The following is a 22,067-nucleotide window of genomic DNA, read 5'->3' as shown; positions in this document are numbered from 1 at the left end:
GGAACTCTGTGGTGACCTGAAACAAGAAAAACTCTCTGAAAACCAACAAGAAGCCTTCTGAGTGGAAATCATCTATCTTTTAAGCACCAAAGCCTGGTGAACTTTATTAATGCTAACTTCTGTGCACAGTACAAGAATTGCCTGCAACCAGTGAGATTGGACTGTGAACTGTAAGGTAAAAACATCATGAGATGGGACCGGAGAAGGAGTCACCCAGTACTAAGGAGTAACAGAATGCAGATGTGACCTTGTACACTCAAGATAAGCTTGGCACTAACAAGAATGATGTGCAGCAGACTAACAGAGAAGGGTAGCAACAGCTTATTCATTGGACAATGTCATGGTATGATAATTTACTAAGTACGTATCCTGAGGTATAAAAAAAAACACCACTTGCTGATAATACGGCAGAATGCGCCTTCTCCAACTAACACTGTTAGTTGCAAGTGTTACAATCCGGTAATAAAGAACAAAGAACCTTGATTTCGACTCAGTCTGGTGTTTGACTCACTCATTCATGAACAAAGCAGACCTAACAGAACCAAAGAACTTTGCTGAACTTACACACATATTACACACACATGTGCTTAGAATTAGAAGGGGGTTAAGTAGGTTAAGTGAGTCAATATAGATAAGTTAAAGTTTGATTCTATTTTCATGTTCAAAGATAATTAAAAGCAACTTTTGTTTAAGTCACCCTTTGTCGTGGTGCATATCTATTGCTGCTGGGTTTTGGGATCCTCTGGACTCATAACAACAAAAAAAGAAACTAGAGTTGTTAATAAGGGAAGTAGAACAAAACGTAAGATACATTAAGAGAGCACTTTTACTGAAACTAGTGATGGAAAATGTACTGAAGCAATTAAAAGAACCAGGAAGAACATTTTGGCAATAGTGCCTGCATCGTAAAGTATCCTGAGCTATTTCTTGAGAATGACATGAGCATTTATGAAGATTTTGGTAACAGATTGGAGAATAGATTATTTTGAGGGACTGAATGCAATGAATCTATGGATGATAAAAGAAAATATGACTGAAAATAAACCAAAAAGATCCAAATAACAATTGGGAAGGCAAATTGAGCCAAATAGAAAGTTGGGAGGGAAATAGAATCACAGACAGCTAAATGGGAAAAATAATAAATGAGTTTCTTGCTTCAGTATTTACTCACAGAACAGAACAGATGGACATGATATTGAAAGGTTAGATGAAGAATGATGTAGCTACATTTAAAATCTGGAGAAGAAATACGAACCAATTAAATCTAAACAGTATAAATCCTCTCATCTAGATGGACTGCAACTGCAAGGGAAAAAATGACATATTTCTATCATTTGTTGAGAAATGATGTAGTCCTAAAACATGACACCAATATGTTAGAAGACAGATGGAAGATGCCCAGGGTGTTTCAAGCCAATCACTTCAGCATCAGTGGTAGGAAAGAAAATGGATCTGCCGTTAAAAGAGAACATGCAGAAACCAAAAATGTCAAAGTAGAAATGAGTATTACAGTGAAATATCTTTGGCTTGGCTTCGCGGACGAAGATTTATGGAGGGGGTAAATGTCCACGTCAGCTGCAGGCTCGTTTGTGGCCGACAAGTCCGATGCGGGACAGGCAGACACGGTTGCAGCGGTTGCATGGGAAAATTGGTTGGTTGGGGTTGGGTGTTGGGTTTTTCCTCCTTTGTCTTTTGTCAGTGAGGTGGCCTCTGCGGTCTTCTTCAAAGGAGGTTGCTGCCCGCCAAACTGTGAGGCGCCAAGATGTACGGTTTGAGGCGATATCAGCCCACTGGCGGTGGTCAATGTGGCAGGCACCAAGAGATTTCTTTTGGCAGTCCTTGTACCTCTTCTTTGGTGCACCTCAGTCACGGTGGCCAGTGGCGAGCTTGCCATATAACACGATCTTGGGAAGGCGATGGTCCTCCATTCTGGAGACGTGACCCACCCAGCGCAGCTGGATCTTCAGCAGCGTGGACTCGATGCTGTCGGCCTCTGCCATCTCGAGAACTTCGATGTTAGGGATGAAGGCGCTCCAATGAATGTTGAGGATGGAGCGGAGACAATGCTGGTGGAAGTGTTCTAGGAGCCGTAGGTGATGCCGGTAGAGGACCCATGATTCGGAGCCGAACAGGAGTGTGGGTATGACAACGGCTCTGTATACGCTTATCTTTGTGAGGTTTTTCAGTTGGTTGTTTTTCCAGACTCTTTTGTGTAGTCTTCCAAAGGCGCTATTTGCCTTGGCGAGTCTGTTGTCTATCTCGTTGTCGATCCTTGCATCTGATGAAATGGTGCAGCCGAGATAGGTAAACTGGTTGACCGTTTTGAGTTTTGTGTGCCTGATGGAGATGTGGGGGGGCCGGTAGTCAAGGTGGGGAGCTGGCTGATAGAGGACCTCCGTTTTCTTCAGGCTGACTTCCAGGCCAAACATTTTGGCAGTTTCCGCAAAACAGGACGTCAAGCACTGAAGAGCTGGCTCTGAATGGGCAACTAAAGCGGCATCGTCTGCAAAGAGTAGTTCACGGACAAGTTTCTCTTGTGTCTTGGTGTGAGCTTGCAGGCGCCTCAGATTGAAGAGACTGCCATCCGTGCGGTACCGGATGTAAACAGCGTCTTCATTGTTGAGGTCTTTCATGGCTTGGTTCAGCATCATGCTGAAGAAGATTGAAAAGAGGGTTGGTGCGAGAACACAGCCTTGCTTCACGCCATTGTGCTACGCATAATAAACTAAGAAATGAAGTAAGCATAAATGCATTTGGGGCAAAGCAAAGAAGGGAGACGGTAGAGATAAAGTGTGGCTATTCAGCTAGCTGCATGCGCGACGGAAGGCTTGTTTCTTCTCTGGACAGGACAGCTTTGTAAGGTGAGCCTGGTGGGCTGCTCGCTTCTTTGCCAGCAGCTCCTGGATTTCCTGGCTGTTTTCGTCAAACCAGTCCTTGTTTTTCCTGGAGGAGAAGCCCAGTACCTCTTCAGTGGATTGCAGTATGGTAGTCTTCAACTGATCCCAGAGGGTTTCAGGGGACGGGTCCGTGAGGCGGGTTGCATCGTCGAGCTTTGCTTTGAGGTTTGCCTGGAAGTTTCCTCTCGCTTCGTCTGACTGCAGGTTTCCAACATTGAACCTCTTTCTGGGGGCTTTATTGTTCCTGGGCTTTGGTTTGAAGTGAAGGTTGAGCTTGCAGCGAACCAGCCGGTGGTCAGTGTGGCATTTCGCGCTAGGCATGACCCTGGTGTGGAGCACATCTCGTTTGTCACTTTCTCGCACCAGGATGTAGTCCAGGAGGTGCCAGTGTTTGGATCGGGGATGCATCCAGGTGGTCTTAAGGCTGTCCCTCTGCTGAAAAAGGGTGTTTGTAATGACAAGCCGCTGTTCTGCGCAGAGCTCCAACAGGAGGCGCCCATTGTCGTTGCACTTGCCGACGCCATGCTTGCCCAGGATTCCTGGCCAGGTTTCTGAGTCTTTGCCGACACGAGCGTTGAAGTCGCCCAGGATGACAACCTTGTCGGCTGTAGGGGGCTGTTTACATCCGGTACCGCACGGATGGCAGTCTCTTCAATCTGAGGCGCCTGCAAGCTCACACCAAGACACAAGAGAAACTTGTCCGTGAACTACTCTTTGCAGACGATGCCGCTTTAGTTGCCCATTCAGAGCCAGCTCTTCAGCGCTTGACGTCCTGCTTTGCGGAAACTGCCAAAATGTTTGGCCTGGAAGTCAGCCTGAAGAAAACTGAAGTCCTCCATCAGCCAGCTCCCCACCATGAATACCAGCCCCCCCAGATCTCCATCGGGCACACAAAACTCAAAAGGGTCAACCAGTTTACCTATCTCGGCTGCACCATTTCATCAGATGCAAGGATCGACAACGAGATAGACAACAGACTCGCCAAGGCAAATAGCGCCTTTGGAAGACTACACAAAAGAGTCTGGAAAAACAACCAACTGAAAAACCTCACAAAGATAAGCGTATACAGAGCCGTTGTCATACCCACACTCCTGTTCGGCTCCGAATCATGGGTCCTCTACCGGCACCACCTACGGCTCCTAGAACGCTTCCACCAGCGTTGTCTCCGCTCCATCCTCAACATCCATTGGAGCGCTTACATCCCTAACGTCGAAGTACTCGAGATGGCAGAGGTCGACAGCATCGAGTCCATGCTGCTGAAGATCCAGCTGCGCTGGATGGGTCACGTCTCCAGAATGGAGGACCATCGCCTTCCCAAGATCGTGTTATATGGCGAGCTCTCCACTGGCCACCGTGACAGAGGTGCACCAAAGAAAAGGTACAAGGACTGCCTAAAGAAATCTCTTGGTGCCTGCCACATTGACCACCGCCAGTGGGCTGATATCGCCTCAAACCGTGCATCTTGGCGCCTCACAGTTTGGCGGGCAGCAACCTCCTTTGAAGAAGACCGCAGAGCCTACCTCACTGACAAAAGGCAAAGGAGGAAAAACCCAAAACCCAACCCCAACCAACCAATTTTCCCCTGCAACCGCTGCAATCGTGTCTGCCTGTCCCGCATCGGACTTGTCAGCCACAAACGAGCCTGCAGCTGACGTGGACTTTTTACCCCCTCCATAAATCTTCGTCCGCGAAGCCAAGCCAAAGAAAGATTCAGCTAGCAAAATTTGGGAAGTGGAGTCTCACATCAGTGTTGGGACCACTGTTGATCATTCTTTCTCATATTTTCTTATGATGTATAAGGAGGCCACTTGGCCTATCGAGTCTCTCTCAACTCTCAGGGCATTCTACTCCCCCACTCATTTCATACATCCATAAATTCCACCCAATTCTCCTGCACTAGGGGTAAAGAGGCTAATTAACTTACCAACTTGCATGTCTGGAATTTATTTTAATACTTTAAATTTGCCTTTTGAAGTTTTAATGTCATTAAGATGTGATTGGGGGAAAGACTTGCTGAAGAATGGAATGGTAGCTACTAAGTGAAGTTCTTCATTTGTTGCTATGACTGAACTGAAATGGAGATGTCGATATTAAAAACACACGAACAAAAAAAAACCAAAACGAATACACAGGAAGAATGAGCATGCAATAGACAAATGGATTTCAACTTAATTTACTGAGAGGTAATTGTAGTTGTCCAATCAAATTGGAAAAGAGCAACTCGGAATTTGAGTACAAAACACAAATCACTCTAAGTAATGGCACTGAGTAAATGCAAACAAAACACCAGGATTAATTTCCAAAGGGTCAGATCTGAAATGTGGAGGTTACAGTAAAAAGTTGACTTTTTAGTATAACACACTCATTCACTATATAATAAAAAGATTTCTAAAGAAGGCACAAAAATGTAAGGTTATACTTCTGGGGAATGAACAAACTGGATGAGTCTCATTGGCCCTGAAAATAGAAAACTAAGAAGTAACATAAGAGGTTTATAAAGATGCAGAAAGATTTGACAGAGCATTTCACTGTGGGGAAGGACAAAATTTGAACTATAAATCATAACAAAACAGGCCAGGCCTTTTCAGTGTGGATTGTCATTGCCAATGTGATGCTTAACTATGGTCATCTTGATGGCCTGCAACAGGACCGTGTCTCTCTAACCTAAGTTCAAAGGTTCTTTTTATTTTCACGAATAATACATTAAATATATAATATACATGATATGCTTCAACTATTGCCTGCTATAAAGCTGAGTCACCATGATCATTGCCCAGCACCCCTAACAATAGGAGAAAGAGAAGTAAAAGGGAGTCCCTTCAGAATCACTGAGTGTCTATGGATACACTTCCAGTGTTCTTACAGCCTCTGCAGCCACACAGGCTCCTGTTCACACCATCGGCAATCTAGGCTCATAAATGAAATGATCAGGAATCCTTCAGGGTCTGAGGTCCCTTTGGGAGCCCTTCTTGCCCTCTTGTATCCCAGTTCCGACACCTGGTTTCCATGAGCCAGACTCCAGCAGCCAGTCTGAATCCTTCAGCTGCTGAGCCACTTGTTCGTCGTTGCCGCGGTCGCTATCCTGTGAAGTTATCTCCTTTGCCTCTCCTTTTCAACAGGGGACTTTCTCCCTGTTTCAGGTGCCCTGCAGCAGTCAGTTGCTCTGCTGGAGTTTGCAACCCCTCATGGTATGCTGCCATACACAAACACCAACCTGAGGTTTAATAAAAAGCACCATCAACTCCTTTAACAGGTCATTTAAAGCATGTAAGGAGCCGTCGGCATTAGGACCAGGATGTTGAACACTTTGGAGCAGTACTGTGTCTTCATTCTCTTGGGTCTGCACTCTCTTGGGTCTGCACAAGTGGCATCATTACAGCAACTCTGGCAGCACCACCATTTCCTGCCATTAAGTCTGTCCAAATATCTTTTACACATTGCAATATCTGCCTTCACTACCTTCTCTGGTAGATTATTTCAAATAATTATCACCTTTTGTGCTAAAATGTACCCCTCAAATCTTGCTTACATTTCTCAACTCTCACCTTAAACCTGTGCCCCATAGGTCTTGACACCCCCATGTTGGAAATACGACACTGATTATTTGCCTATCCACAACCCTCAAAACACCATCCTCTAAATAAGAATTGTTGCAGAGTTCTGTGTTGTGTATTGGCCTATGTGTTGTGTGGCTTTTCTGTTAAAAAGTGACAGTTTGCCTTAGACAGCCAAGGTGAAGGTGGACTGCTGAGAAAGTGGGAGACGGACTGAGCATGTGCAGAAAATGGTCTAAAAATTTCTGGACTTGGTCGATAAACCACCACTGGGAGGTTCTGTGGAGTGGAAGAAGGACCAGAGAATGAGTCATGGTCTGGAGGGCAGTTTAAAATGTTGGGATTCCAATAAGGATGAACATTCTGAAGGCAGTCAGAAGGATCCGGACCAGGCCAGTGGTTCTTCTCTCTGCAAGCAACACAAGACCATTTTGAATTTTGTGCTCTCTCTCTCTCTCTCTCAAAGATCTTTTGGCTTCAGTTTACCAAACAAACTGAATTTTGTTTATGATCTTTGCTTCAGTTGAGATCGAAGTTTTGTGAGTCTTGTGTGTTTTGTGTTTGTTTTATGTCTAAGTTTTTCTGTAGGCTGATTGGAAATATAACTTAGATTTTAATTACATATGTTATATGTAGGCTGGGGAATTTATTAGTTTTACATTGTTATAGAAATTTGCATAGTAACCAGTGGGCATTGTTATAAAAGGGGGGGGGGATTTTGACTTAAAGTTTGAAGGTGAATTTTTTGTTAATAAAGTAATTGTTCATCTTTACCCCTGTATGATATGCCTTCTTTGTGGCTGCTGGTTTGATCTTGTAACAGAATAAACCTAATCTATCCAATCTGTCCTTATGACTATATCCCTCCATTCCAGGCAACAACCATGTGAATCTCTTCCGCACACTCTCCATTGTTACCACATCCTTCCTGTTGAGTGGCACCAATACCAGAAGTACATATTACCAATCTGATGAACAGATGGAGTCAAGTCAAGTTTGCATAGTAACCAGTGGGGATTTTGAATTAAAGTTTGAAGGTGAATTTTTTTTGTTAATAAAGTAATTGTTCATCTTTACCCCTGTATGATATGCCTTCTTTGTGGTTGCTGATTTGATCTTGTAACAGAATAAACCTAATCTATCCAATCTGTCCTTATGACTATACCCCTCCATTCCAGGCAACAACCATGTGAATCTCTTCCGCACACTCTCCATTGTTACCACATCCTTCCTGTTGAGTGGCACCAATACCAGAAGTACACATTACTAATCTGATGAACAGATGGAGTCGTCAAGTTTATTATCATTTGATTGTACAAGTACAACCTGGCGAGACAATGTTCTCTGGTCCTTGGTGCAAAATGTGCAGACACACAACCAGACATAACACACATACAAACAAGTATACATATGCATTACCTCAACTCTTATTCTCAATGCCTTGGTCTATGAAGACAAATGCGTTCTTCACTATTCTATTCACCTGGATGTCCAGTTTCAGTGAGCTATGGGCTTGCATTTTTCCTAAGGTTCCTATCATTTACTCTATACGTTCTAACAGAATTTCACTTCTTAAAGTGCACTGCTTTACTAGAAGCAATTAATATAGAGGCCAAGTAATTGAATAGTGAATTCAAACTAAGATGCCCTAACCAGTATGTGGAGAGGATATGAAATTCCTTTTCACAATACAATGGATTAAAGGGATGAATAGAGAAGGGTCTAAAGAGTTATGGTGATAGAATTACAGGAAGACAGCAAGAAGAAGATACAAGTACAAGATAAACAATAACAATAAATCACTGACACTGTCCAAATGCCTTGTGGTTGTGCTGTTTATGCAAGGTATGATTTTCTGTTATGATTTACATGATTTTGAAATGATTGTTCAGAAAGTATTTGTATCGGTGGCAATCTAAATAGTATGAAAAGTTATTGATTGAAATATTTTTATTAAAACTGCAAGCAAGAATTTGGTTGTGTATGAAGTACAGGAACTCCCCAATTTACAACCATAATTGGGACCGAAGGCATGGTCATATCTCAAAATGGACGCAAGTTGTAATTCTGCCTGTGTGCATGGAGTACCAAGGTCTTAAAACAAACTTATTAATCAAATATTTTATTCCTCATAAATTTGATGATAACTTAAAGCTTCCTGAATTTGTCGATCAACCTTGCCAAATCTTTCCACACTCTGGTCCATGCTTAACTTGTTAGTCGGCGTTCTGGGGTCCGTAAGCTGGGTGAAGCCATTTTGATTCTTGGGTGCATGCATGAGTCTTCAGTTGGCGTGTACACTCTGGGTTTGCATATTGGAGTTCAGTTGATGCATGCACAAGAGTTAAGTACCCTAACAATATTGAATTTGTTTTCTTAACTCTTGCGCATGCGCCAACTGAACTCCAGAATGCGAACCCATCATGCATGCGCCAACCAAACTCCAATACGCAAACCTACTGCACGTGCACCAACCGAACACTCGCACATGCGCACAAGAATCGAGATGGCTGCGCCCAGCTTACGGACCGGGGTCGCCGACTAACAAGGCAAGTACGCACATTTTGGCTCTTACATGTCCTGTATCCCTGTTATAGTTTGTCAACTACAACATAATCCATGTACATTTTATATTTTTTATTTATTTTTAAAATTTTTTTGATCATTATGTGCGGATGAGTGTAAGTCGCATAGGTTGCAAGTCGGGGAGTACCAGTACTCAGAGTTGACTGGTGCAATTTACCATGCTCTCCAAATTACTTGTGGGATTCTTGGAATTGCAGCAACATTTAATGTAAAACAAGCAACTTGTCCTGGCTTTAACACATCGCAAATAAATTAGAATAACATTAATCAAAAAATATGAAATCACATGATGGCAGAGGAGAATATGAGTACAATCCACTTTTAAGATATCCTTTGCTTATTTAACCATCGTAAAATCTTACAGCAGAAGGATGCCTTTAACCAACCCTGCCTCTTTAAAAGAGTGATAAGAATTAATCCCCCCTTTACTCTATTCTCTACAATATTTTTTAAAAAACATTGTATTCCAGATCATAGCAAGCGTATGCAAAACAATTCCCCAAGTTATTTTTTGCCAATTAATTGCATTCCTTTCTCGTATTGAATTTCTTGCTAATGAAAATAAATTTGCCTCATTATCCAAACTCTCCATAATTTTCAACACACTCTCCACATATTCAACACTGTTTCTATTAAGTATGGTGCCCCAGGTTGGATGCAGGACTTAATTTTACCTGAAACGAGTTATTCACAACAAAGTACAAGTTCCCAAAAGTAACTTTCATAAAATAATGTTAAGACTAACCAATGAGGGTACAAAAGGAGCCAGAATGCCACCGATCCTGCACGACATTGAACAAATTCCCAGTCCAGCATTCCTGATTCAAAACAAATGCTGCATCAGTTCGAGCAGGCTGAAACATTGTACAGTAAAAGTTAAAAAATACAGATGCCAGAAATCTGGATTACCCGAGATCCAGACTTCTCTGAAATCCTCAAATTTTTAAAATTTAGTGTGTATGCTTGTGTGTGTAAGCACCACAAATGCACAGAAGTCGCAGAAATGAACAAATAAATATTTATTTGATTTTACGAAGTTTGCATTTTATATGACAAAATGTTTTGTCAATAAACTATTAAAATTGATCTGTTCATTTCTTCTTCATTCTCCTTAAATTTGAATTTTAAAAGTACAGCCGAAGAATCTGAAAAATCAGAGAATCCAGACTGACCCAATCCCTGAGCAGTCCGGATTTTAGGACTTGTACTGTAATCTAAAAGGTAGCTAATCATATGGCAGAGTACACTGTCCTCCCATATTGTAAGGGTTAAAATGAATTGCTAGTTGTAAGCAGTCTGTGAGTAGTGATTGTTTACCATGTTCTTTTGGGTGTCTCCTCGCAATGTCTTTGAGCCAAGGTCTTATTACACGTTAGTTTAGTTTCCTTTGTTTTATGAATGTTAAGGAATTAGAATATCCGACAATTTTTATTGGACATCTAACAAATTTTAATGGCTTGTAATAATGTATAGCAACTGATAATAACGTTAACAATGCTTAATAAACTCTAGAAAACTCAACTTTAGTTCAGATTTGTTTGAACAAGTCATACACAACTACTTTCTATAATCGCGACACATACCTGAAGGCAACTTTTCTGATTTCACAATCTCGTTAATATTCTGATCACATATTCATGTTAAACACAAATATTTAAGACCTCTTGACCCAAATTTCCATGTGCCAGTTAAACCCCTTTATCTCCAAGTGTTAAATTATAAATAGCTCTCCCTATCACTTCAGGATAAAAATGTCCATCTCCTCAGAGTTCCCCCTTCACCCACAAAAGGCACATGATATACTTAAGGATATTAGCATAAGGAAAAAACAGAAGTAGGACTAAGCCATCCAACTCCTCAGTTGATCAATATCATGGATGATCTTCCACCTCATTGCTACTTTCCAGCACTACCATTATTTTCCTGGATTGCCTTGATATCTAGAAATGTATTGATTTCTGTTAACATAATTGGATTAAGTTCCAACATAGTCCTCCAGAGGATAGAATCTTAAAGGTTCACTACCTTCTGTTTGAAGAAATTCTTCCTCATCTTAGCTGCAAATGGTCTATGCTTATTCTCAAACAGAGTCGCCAGATTCGAGCCTTTTCAGTCTAGAGAGGCAACTTCCTGCATCTATCCTTTGGATCACTAAGGATTTTGTAGGTTTTAATGAGGTCTTCTAAACTCTTCCTCTTCTGAACTCTACAGAATATAGTCTTTGTACACTAAATCTGGCCCTCATACAACAAATGCTTTAGCAGAGCCAGATTAGCAAATCTTTGCTGCATTCTCGCTATGGCGGTTCCACCCTCTTTTTGACAGAGATTCCAACTGCACTCTGCAGGCCAACATGCATGGATGTTGAGCCAAAGGGACTTTTCCATGCAAAATGACTATGATTCTCACCATTTAACAAATACTCTACCTTTGATTCATGTGCACTGAAGCAGACTAACTTGTATTTCTCCATTTTTCACATCCTCGTGAAGCCCACTTTATACCCTCTTTTGTACTGACAATTATCCTACATCATGTAACATTTGGTCACCTCAGCCAAATTTCTAATATGGACTGTGAACAGCTGGGGCCAAAGTTCCAACCTCTGCCACAAGTTCGAGCTGCCAACCTGAGTGGGGAAAAAAAAAATCAACTTTTTGGTTTCTAGCTCTTGGTCTGTGCTCCTTGGAGGTCAGAAGAATAGAATAGAATAGAATACAAGCATTATGAATATTCAAATGACTGGACAGACAGACAGAGCAGATGTGGCAAAGTTGTTTTCCATGGTACGGGAAGACAAGAGGGCACAACTTCAAGATTGAATGGTGTCCATTTAAAACAGAGATGCAGAGGGATTTCTTTAGCCAGAGTGTTGACCCTCTGGAATTTGCTGCATGGGTGGCAGTGGAGGCCAAGTTGATGTATTTAAAGGCAGAGGTTGATATGTATCTGAATAGTCAGCCTCTTAAAGTTTACGGGGAGAAGACAGGGGAGTAGGAGTGAGTGAGAGAATGGATCACCTATGATGGAATGGTGGAGAGGACTCAATGGGTCAAATGGCCTACTTCTGCTAAATCTTATGGTTTTATATAAACCAGCTGATCTTTGGGATTAATCAGTAATAGCCTAGCACATTCCTAACTTTGACTTATAACTCTGGTGTATCAGAAAGTGAGCTATTTGTGGCAAGATAAGCAGCAACCATCCTGAACTTGGCAATCTGCGGCTGGCCCAATTAAATATGGTCACAATAGTCATCAATGTTGCTGATAATACTGTTGACGTATTATCAAAGAGATTCTCTCATTTAAGAATTTAATTGCCTTCCATCTGCAATATTTTGTGACAAGGTTCAAAGATGATGGCTTTGATCTTCCTAATATTTCATGGAAGAAATTTCCCCTTATGAACAGGTCATGACAGTTATCAGGAAAAATGAAGGGAGAGGCAATGAGAGGAGTGATGGTGCCTTCAGTTCACATTTAGTTTTGAATGATATCCATGAGAAACAGTGTGTAAATGGGAAAAAGGAGGGTGCTAACAATGGTTCCATGAGATATAACGGTAGTAATTCTGCAGTGCAGAAGGATAAGACAAAAATTATGATTCACTGGAAAAGGTGGACAATGAAGAATGAAACCAGGAGAGGGTAGTCTCTTGTATTTAAATTGAAGTGCATGGGGCAAAGTAGATGAGTTTAAAGCGCAGTTAGAAATTGGCAGGTATGATGTAGTGGGTATAGAAGAATAGTGGCTGAAGAGGATTATAACTGGGAGCCAAACATTTGTGGATATGCATCCTATATAAAAGACAGGTGGACAGATAGGGTGGGGTGGCTCTGTTGGCAAACATTGGAAATCTTTAGCAATAGGAGACATAGGATCAGAGGTTGAAGAATCCTTGTAGGTAGATTTAAGAAACTACAAAGGTAAAAAAAGTCCCCGATGGGAATGATGTACAGACCTTCAAATAGCAGCCAGAATGTTGGGTGCAAATTAAAATAAGAGTTAGCGAAGGCTGTAAGAAAGACAATGTTATGGAGGTTATAGGATTCTTCAATATGCAGGGAGGCTGGGAAAATCAGGCTGGTGGTGGATTACAAGAGAGAAATCACGGGGATGGCATCAAGATAGCATTTTTAGAGCAGCTTGTGGTCGAGTACACCAGGGAAAATGGTGCCGTGCAATGAACCAGATTTTATTGGGGAGCTTAAGGTGAAGGAACCATAAGAAACCAGTAATCACTACATTGTGGCGACACACTTTACTGCAGCAGTGAACCGGCCCCGCATGTCATGCGTGGTCAATGGGGCAGCCAGAGCAAAGATGGAGTTGCAGTTCCTTCTCTTCTGGTACAGACCGGAAGTACACGTACGCACTTACGTCAACGTAACTTGAGTTCCAGTACATGAGGGGCAGGCTTCGATCAGCCTTAAAGGCTGCAGCGCAAACTTCAAAGTAAATGAGTTGTGCAAAACGAGCTCGTGCACAACCAACTACACTGGTGACCCCGACGAATCTCCGTGTTCTGAAGACTTGGCACAATGGACTTGCATTAAAGCTGCCCACTTTCTGGACGAACAGGTCCCACATTTGGTTCGGCCAAAAGGAGGCCCAGTTCTATATCAAACAGAGTACCTCGGATTCGACAAAATACTTCCACGTCGTCAGCTTGCTAGACCAGGAAGCTGCTTATCGAGTCCATGACCTCATCCAGGCACCATCAGAGGAAGGTAAAGAACCTCATTAGCACTTACGGGCTATTATGAAGCAAAAAGGCCGCCAGGTTCCTTCACTTGGATAGTCTAGGAGACACGATGCCAGCATTCCTTGAGCAAATACGCAAAGACATTAAGCTACTACTGGCCGATGCAAATTTGAGTGACCCACATAAGGTCGCGACATGGGAAGATGTCCTTTACTGCTCTAAAGCACAATCAACTGCGTTATAAGACTGCCACCAAGTCAACGCCCAAGGCCAATCCAACACGTGAGCAGGAACCTCTCCACTCACGAAATGAAAAATCTGACCCAAAATGGTGCTTCTACCATCAACGCTGGAGTACAAGAGCGTGCAGGTGCAGCCAGCCATGCTTATTTCAGGGAAACGACAGGGCCAGCCGCCGTTAGAGGCCACAGTGGCTGGCCAGCCGAAAAGTCTACTCCACATCTGGGACAGGATCTCAGGCCACAGATTCCTTGTGGACACGGGTGCGGAGATAAGCATCATTCCCTCTTCTTCACTTGAGACATGCATAAGACCTCATGGCTTCACCCTGCGCGCAGCCAACAACACTGTATTTAAAACTTTTAGCATGAAGTGCATCACTGTACGTTTCGGCAAAACCACTTTCAATTGGTCATTCACACTGGCATGTGTGGACAAGCCTTTTCCAGGCACGGATTTCCTAAGCACATACTGTCTATTGGTAGACCTCCAGGGTAAACAACTGGTCCCACTAAGAGACCTTCCAAACAGTACACCTCGGCACATCCAACAAGCAAGCCGCTAAGCTTGCCTCTGTGGAGAATGCACTGCCAATACAGCCGTCTCCTTGCCAGCTATCCCTCCATCCTGCGCCCCCAGTTCACCATTGCCATGCCATATCATGGTATACAGCACCACATAGCGACCACAGGCCCGCCAGCGCATTCTCAAGCCCAATGTCTGGTCCCTGACAAGCTCAGCCTCGCCAAGGAAGAGTTTAAGTGCATGGAAGAACTCAATATCTTCCGTTAGTCCGACAGTCCATGAGCCTCTCCCCTCCACTTGGCAGCTAGAGACCCTGCAGAGACTACAGACACCTCAATGATGTGTCGATGCCAGACCAATACCTGATCCTCCACATCCAAGACTTTGCAGCAAACCTCCATGGTGCCTGCTTCTTCTCTAAAGTTGACCTGATCCGGGGATACCACCAGATCCCTCTTCACCTGGACGATGTCCAAATGGTCGCTATCATCACCCCTTCTGCCCTTTTTGAGTTTCTGTGCTTGCCACTCGTCCTGAAAAAAGCAGCCCAGACCTTCCAGTGTCTCATGGATATGGTCGGCAGAGACTTGCCTTTCCTCTTGATCTACCTGGATGATATCCTGCTAGCGAGCGAGACTCTTGAGGAGCACATGTCACACCTTAGTCAGCTTTTCAACCGACTTGCTGAGTTTGGCCTCACCATCAACCCGACAAAGTGCCAGTTCGGCCTCGATGAAATTGATTTCTTGGGCCACAGAATCACCAAGAACAGTGCCACTTCATGGTGAATTTCTACAACAGGTTCATCCACCAGCTGCCAGAATTATGCGCCCACTCTTCGCATTAATGTCGAATTCCAAGAGCAAACTCGAGTGGACTGACAAGGCGCAGGCCGCTTTCCAGAAAACCAATGAGGCACTGACTGCCACAGTGTTGACTGTCCACTCATGCATGGACGTGCCCACAGCCCTCACCGTTGATGCATCCAACATAGCGGTGGGCGGTGTCCTAGAACAGTTTGTGGCGAACACCTGGAGGTCCCTTGCCTTTTCAGCCGTTACTTACGAGCTCCTGAACTGAAATACCACACATTCAACTGAGAGCTGCTTCTTGGAGGAGCGGCCCTTCACGGTCTACATGGACCATAAGCATTCTCCAAATCCTCTGACCCATGGTCCACCTGCCAGCAACGGCACTTATCTTATCCCTCAGAATTCACTACCTCCATCTGCCACCTCTCGGGGAAAGAGAACGTTGTTGCCGATGGACTCTCCAAGTCGGCTGTTCATGCCCTGTCGCAAAGCATCAACTACCACAACCTGGCTCGAGCCCAACAGGACGATCCCAAGACCCACAGTTTCAGGACAGCAATCATGAGTCTGCAGCTCTGAGACCTCCCACTAGACAACAATGGCGCGACTTTACTCTGTGACATCTCCGCTGGTCAATCCTGTCCACTTGTCCCCACCCAATGGCGATGAATGGTTTTCAACATGCTACACGGCCTTTCCCATCCTTACATTCGAACAACGGTACAAATTATATCCTCCCAGTTCATCTGGCATGGGTTGTGGAAGCAAGTTAGCAAATGAGCGAAAATCTGCATGCACTGCTAGACTACGAAGTTTCAGCGGCACACCAAACCCCACCTCCAACAGTTTGACGCATCGACTCACAGGTTCCAGCATATCCATCTCGACATAGTGGGTCCTTAGTCAGTCTCCCAAGGGTCATGGTACCTCTCATGATAGTGGACAAATTCACCCGATGGCTGGAGATCGTCCCCATCCAGGATGCCATCACCGACATTTGCGCCAGAGCTTTCCTCTTGGCCTGAGTTGGTCTACAGTGAATCCCTTGCAGTCCTGGGCCAATTCCTACTTTCACCATCAGACCAAGACTCTGATACTGCCATTGTACTGGAAAGACTGAGAGACAAATTGGGATCACTCGCACCACCACCACCATCGCAACACTGCCACACACCCCTCCACTCGCCCCGCAGGTTTAGGTACAGGCCAGCCCTCTGGTGTCCCTACAGGGACCCTACATGGTGCTCCAGAGAAATGCATCTACTTTCATGACAGAATTGGGGGCAGAGAGGAAATTTTCACCCAGGACCACCTCAAACCAGCACACTTGGAATTGTCAGACCTTGTATCGGTCCTGCAACCGAAGCAGCAGACCTCACGCATGACGCACAGTGAGACTACTAGTGCCAGTTCTGGGGGGGGGGATTGTGTGGTGGCACACATAATTGCAGCGGTGAACCGGCCTCCCTTGTCACATGTGGTCAGCAGGGCAGCCATGGCAGAATGTCAGCGTGATGTGAGTTCTGGTATGTGAGGGGCGGGCTCAGAATGGCCTTAAAGGCTGCAGTGTGAACTTCAAAGTAAATCAGTTGGACTTAATGAACCTGCTGTCTCAGTTCCTTTTGCTGTGCTCGCACACAACCCACTACAAAATGATATAATTCAATCAATTCGTTGGGCACCCTTGCTCTGTATGCAATAAAGGGAAACTCCAGTGGCTATCCATTTAAATTCCCCATCTCCTTTCCACACCCCCTGACATGTCTGTCCATGGCCTCATGCATTGCCAAACTGAGGCCACCTGCAAATTAGAGGAACAACACCTAATATTTCGTATAGGCACTCTCCAACCAGAAGGCATTAACACTGACTTCTCTAGTTTTCATTAAGGCCCCTCCCCTGTCTCTTTCCCGATCCCTCTGATCCTTTCCTCCAGCTTCCTATCCCCTCCCCCTATCACCTTAGCAGTTTTTCTCTCCTGCCCTCTCACCCATATCCATGTATAATGCCCACCATAATGTTTGGGACAAAAACACTTTTTTTTCCTTTATTTGCCCCTGTGTTCCACAGTTTTAAATTTGCAATCAAACAATTCACATGTGATTAAAGTGCACATTCCAGATTTTATTCAAGGCCTGTTTAATTAAACTCTGTCTAAATTTTTTTATATAAAGGATCTGAATTACAGGTAAGATGTACGGAAGGTGTATTGTACCTTTGTTTTCAAGAGATATTGAGACCCTGGTTAAGAAGAAGAACAAGACCATTAGAGGGCGCACAAAATCAGTGAACCAGTGCGGACTCAAAAGGCCAATATGGCCTGTTTCCGTACCGTAAATGGTTATATGGTTATATGATTATTTATATACATTTTGATTTGACCATGTAGAAATTAAAGCAGTTTTTAATACATGGTTCCCTTATTACAGGGCACCATAATGTTTGGGACATAGCAATGGTATGTATATTAGTCATATTTACCCCTTGCATGCAATGGCTGCTTGAAGTCTAATGATTCAGAGACATACCAGATGCTGAGTATCTTCTCTGGTGGTACTCTAACAGGCTTCTAAGGTAGCCATCTTTAGCTCCTGTTTGTTTCTGGGGTTGGCCCCTTACGGTTTCTCTTCAACATATTGAAGGCATGCTCAATTGGATTTAGATCGGGTGACTGACTTGGTCATTCAAGAATTTTCCAGTTTTAGCTTTGAAAAACGTTGTTGCTTTAGCAGAATGCTTGGGATCATTGTCTTGCTTTAGTTTGAAGCGCTGTCCAGTGGGTTTCTAGGGATTTGCTCGAATTTGAACAAGCAAGATGTTCTCTACAGCTCAGAATTCATTTTGCTACTGTCATTATGCCCAGGCCATAACACCCCCGCCACCCTGTTTCACAGATGAGTTGGCATGCTTTGGATCTTGGGCAGTTCCTTTATGTCTCCACTTTGCTTTTGCCATCACACTGATACAGGTTAATCATGGTCTCATCTGTCCACAAGACCTTTTTCCAGAATTCTGTAGGCTCTTTTAAATACTTCTTGGCAAACTGTAATCTGGCCACCCTGTTTCTGTGGCTATCAGCTTCCAGTGTGGCCTGTGCATTTCTGTTCATGAAGACTTGTACAGATAGTAGTCATTGATGCATCCATACCTGCCTCCTGAAGAGTATTTCTGATCTGTCGGACAGGCGCTTTGGAATTTTTCTTCATATATTGAGAATTCTTCTGTCATCAGCAGTGGAGATCTTCCTTGGCCCAGCAGTGGAGATCTTCCTTGGCCCAGCAGTGGAGATCTTCCTTGGCCCAGCAGTGGAGATCTTCCTTGGCCCAGCAGTGGAGATCTTCCTTGGCCCAGCAGTGGAGATCTTCCTTGGCCCAGCAGTGGAGATCTTCCTTGGCCCAGCAGTGGAGATCTTCCTTGGCCCAGCAGTGGAGATCTTCCTTGGCCCAGCAGTGGAGATCTTCCTTGGCCCAGCAGTGGAGATCTTCCTTGGCCCAGCAGTGGAGATCTTCCTTGGCCCAGCAGTGGAGATCTTCCTTGGCCCAGCAGTGGAGATCTTCCTTGGCCCAGCAGTGGAGATCTTCCTTGGCCCAGCAGTGGAGATCTTCCTTGGCCTACCAGTCCCTGAGCTCACCAGTACACTATTTCTTCTCAATGATGTTCCAAACAGTTGATTTTGGTGATCCTATTTGGGAAATGCCTCTTACTGTTTTATTCTTGTTTTTCAGCCTCATAATGGCTTTTTTACATTTCACTGGCGCAACTCTGGTCTTCATGTTGAAAAATGGCAAGTACAGACTCTAAAGGTGATCAAAAGCTTAGAAGGAAGACTAGCTCTCTTCTACCTGCACCAATGAAACAATTAAACCTACCTGAATAATCACAAATACCTGTGAAGCCAAATGTTTCAAACATTATGGTGCCCTGAAATGGGGGAACTATGTATAAAAAGTGCTGAAATTTCTACAATTTATTTACTCTGTGAGTCCCTACAGAGTTCAATATTTGCAGTTTCAAGTGTCTTCACACATTGGTTGCAGTTAACAGGAAATACAGGCCAATCAGTGAAAACCATCGTCCACAGTTCTTAAATAAGTATCAGAAACAATAGCACAGATGTAATAGACTATGGGAACAAAGTACTATCAGTTCTCAAATTTATCTCAAAATTATTTCAATAACAAACTTGTTTTAAAACTATTTCCATTTCCTCAGAAGATTGCAGTTGACACTACAATTCCTCACTCAGAGATTGAATGTGCTTTGTTGATGCAAATAATTCCCACAGGAAAACACCATTTTCTTCTGCAAACTCAGTGTCAAAGTAGCACTTCTCTGTTTTAATGAAACAAAGAAAGTCTTGAAGCTGAAAACTGATCGAAGTCAACAAGAAGTATAATACATCCTAATTCATTAAGATACTATATTCCTGTCAGTGATCTGATGCAATTCATTCTTCTCAACTTAACCAAGTGGAGCTAGCATTGACCTTTCAACCAAACAAATAATGAAGTCATTTATCTCATTATTCTCTGTAGTTTTGGGTATTATTTGGATGCCATGTTTCCTACATTGCAAAAGTGACGACAGTTCAGATGAAGCACTTTGGGAACCCAGAAGTTGTGCACGAAATGCCTTTAAGGTCACTAAGGAAAATATGTGTGATTTGTGTCATCACCAAAAATGAAAAGCACTAACCTGATCACAGTGGGATATAGTTCTGCAGTAAAAACATATGCAATGTTAAAGGCAGCACTAACAGCCAACTTTCCACACAGAGCTAATGAAGTGACATCCACAAAGAATCCCGTGTCAAAGTCTGGCAGGAAAAATAAAAATGGCTTGTGTTTAGGTAGGGGACAAATGGTGCAAGGTCACTGATCAACAATGATGAAACAGGATCTAGATATTAAATATCCCAACATGATGCTAAGAACAAAACAATTACATTTTTCTTTCAATTAATTAAATAGAACATAATACATTAAACAAGTGATTGTACCTGTTCTAACATTCAATAAAATTAAAACTAGTCTTCTATCATTCTGTTCCGTCTCCCTCATTCATTTTCCACCATCTAAAAATATATTTTTCTTTGTCTCAAATTCACAACCCACTGAGATTTCACCTCATTTCAGTTCTAATTAATAATTTTGGTGTAAAGGGCTGATTGAATTTTACATTAAGTTCGAAAGTGATGTAATTCAACATGAACCCAGGCTTTCCAATCTAAAAGAAAATCAGAAACTGAGGAGCTATCTGACTGGAATAGATTGTGAATTTGAATGAAAGGGAACGTATGTGCAAGAGCTGGAATTTTTTTTTAAATACATGATTTACAAAACAAACACATATTCCTTCAAGGCACACAGGTAACAGGAAAAATGATTCAACCAATGACAATAGGAAAAAAATTAAATGTAGTTTTAAAACAGGAGAAAGGACCATGGGATGGTAGTCAAGACTAAAGCAGAGACGGGGTTAGTTGTAAAGTCATCTGCCTTAGAGTAAATATTGATCAAATACAGACCCTTCCATCTACCCCAAGAATTGTGTACTTCTAACAACTTCGCATTCAATGTCACCAGTACCAAGGAGCTGATTGTGAACTTTAGCAAGCAAAATCCAGAAATGTACAATCCATTGACCTTTGGGGGAATTAGATGGAGAAAGGGTGATTAAAATTAAATTCCTGGGAATCACTATCTTCGAGATCTTTTCCAGGACCCAATATACAAATTTTATTGTGAAGCTAGCACATCAGCGCCTCTATTTCCTGAGGAGTTTCCAAGGGTTCGGTATGGCATTGGAAACCTTGGCATATGTGTAGTGGAAAGTGTACTGACCGGCTGCATCACCGACTGGTATTGGAGCACCAATACTTCTGAACGGAAAGGCCTGCTTTCTGAGCGGAAAGCCCTGCTTTCTGAGCGGAAAGCCCTACTGGACACAGCCCAGTACATCACAGGTAATTCTCTCCCACCATCAAGAAAATCTATATGAAATGCTGCTGTGGTTCACACCACTTAGGACATGCTCTGTTCTCATTGCTGCCATCAGGAAAGAAGTATAAATGTCACACCGTCAGGTTCAGCAACAGTCGGTATTAGTCCACCATCAGACTCAATCAGAGACTCATTTAAGGACTCTTACTTTAAATACGATTTATTAGTGAATATTTATGTTTTCTCTATTTGCACAGTTTGTTTACATTTCTCTCTTTTGTATAATACCAATAAGAGGTCATTCTGCCTTGCCCATAGGAAAAAGAATATTAGGGTTGTTTGTGATGCTTGACAATAAATTTGATCTTGAATTTGAGAAGACATGATGGCTACAAGGGAGCAGCCAAGACAGTAGAGACCAGTGCAACTAGGGAGAGCATGCTGCCAAGACAGGTACTGTAGCCAAAGAAGCTGCTCTCACTGGGCCTAAGGCTGACAGCACGGAGTGAGAGTTTGTGCCAGATTCCCATCAACTCGGCCATGACAAAGCAGCTCCTGAAACAGCAGGAAGTCGCTCTGAATTTATCTGATTTGGCTGTTCTGCTAAAGTGCTTTGAAAGCCAATTTGTCCCTTGCCATGATTAATCCTGAAATGTTGTTTTTAACCAAGCATTTTGTGAATTTTTTAATCCAAAATGGTGACATTATGCGAGCTGTTTGTATAGCATGCAAAACTAAATTTTTCACTCTATCTCAATTCATACAGCAATAAAGATATCCAGAAAAATAAAGCAGTAAGCTTGA

The 22,067-nt window shown here is 43.1% G+C and overlaps 1 protein-coding gene across 10 annotated transcripts in view; it reads right to left on the bottom strand.

Moving 5' to 3' along the window:
• The window catches only part of slc22a15 (solute carrier family 22 member 15), a 90,599-nt gene that overhangs the window by 13,728 nt on the left and 54,804 nt on the right, over positions 1 to 22,067 (bottom strand). For 4 of the 10 annotated variants that reach the window (XM_069900791.1, XM_069900786.1, XM_069900790.1 and 1 more), the window contains 2 exons: positions 20,017 to 20,137; positions 9,783 to 9,855 (listed from right to left, as the gene is read on the bottom strand). In XM_069900791.1, coding sequence (XP_069756892.1) covers positions 9,783 to 9,855; positions 20,017 to 20,137 — 194 coding nt within the window. Of the gene's footprint in view, positions 1 to 4,569; positions 6,861 to 9,782; positions 9,856 to 16,185; positions 16,438 to 17,536; positions 17,563 to 20,016; positions 20,138 to 22,067 lie in introns of those variants that run through there. The other 6 variants (XM_069900787.1, XM_069900792.1, XM_069900793.1 and 3 more) reach the window with 5 other exon arrangements.

The sequence above is a fragment of the Narcine bancroftii genome, chromosome 10, assembly GCF_036971445.1.
Source record: "Narcine bancroftii isolate sNarBan1 chromosome 10, sNarBan1.hap1, whole genome shotgun sequence".
In the NCBI taxonomy this organism is placed as follows: Eukaryota; Metazoa; Chordata; class Chondrichthyes; order Torpediniformes; family Narcinidae; genus Narcine; species Narcine bancroftii.
The sequence above is the reverse complement of the archived record's forward strand: the minus strand, read 5'-3'. Positions and strand labels throughout refer to the sequence as shown.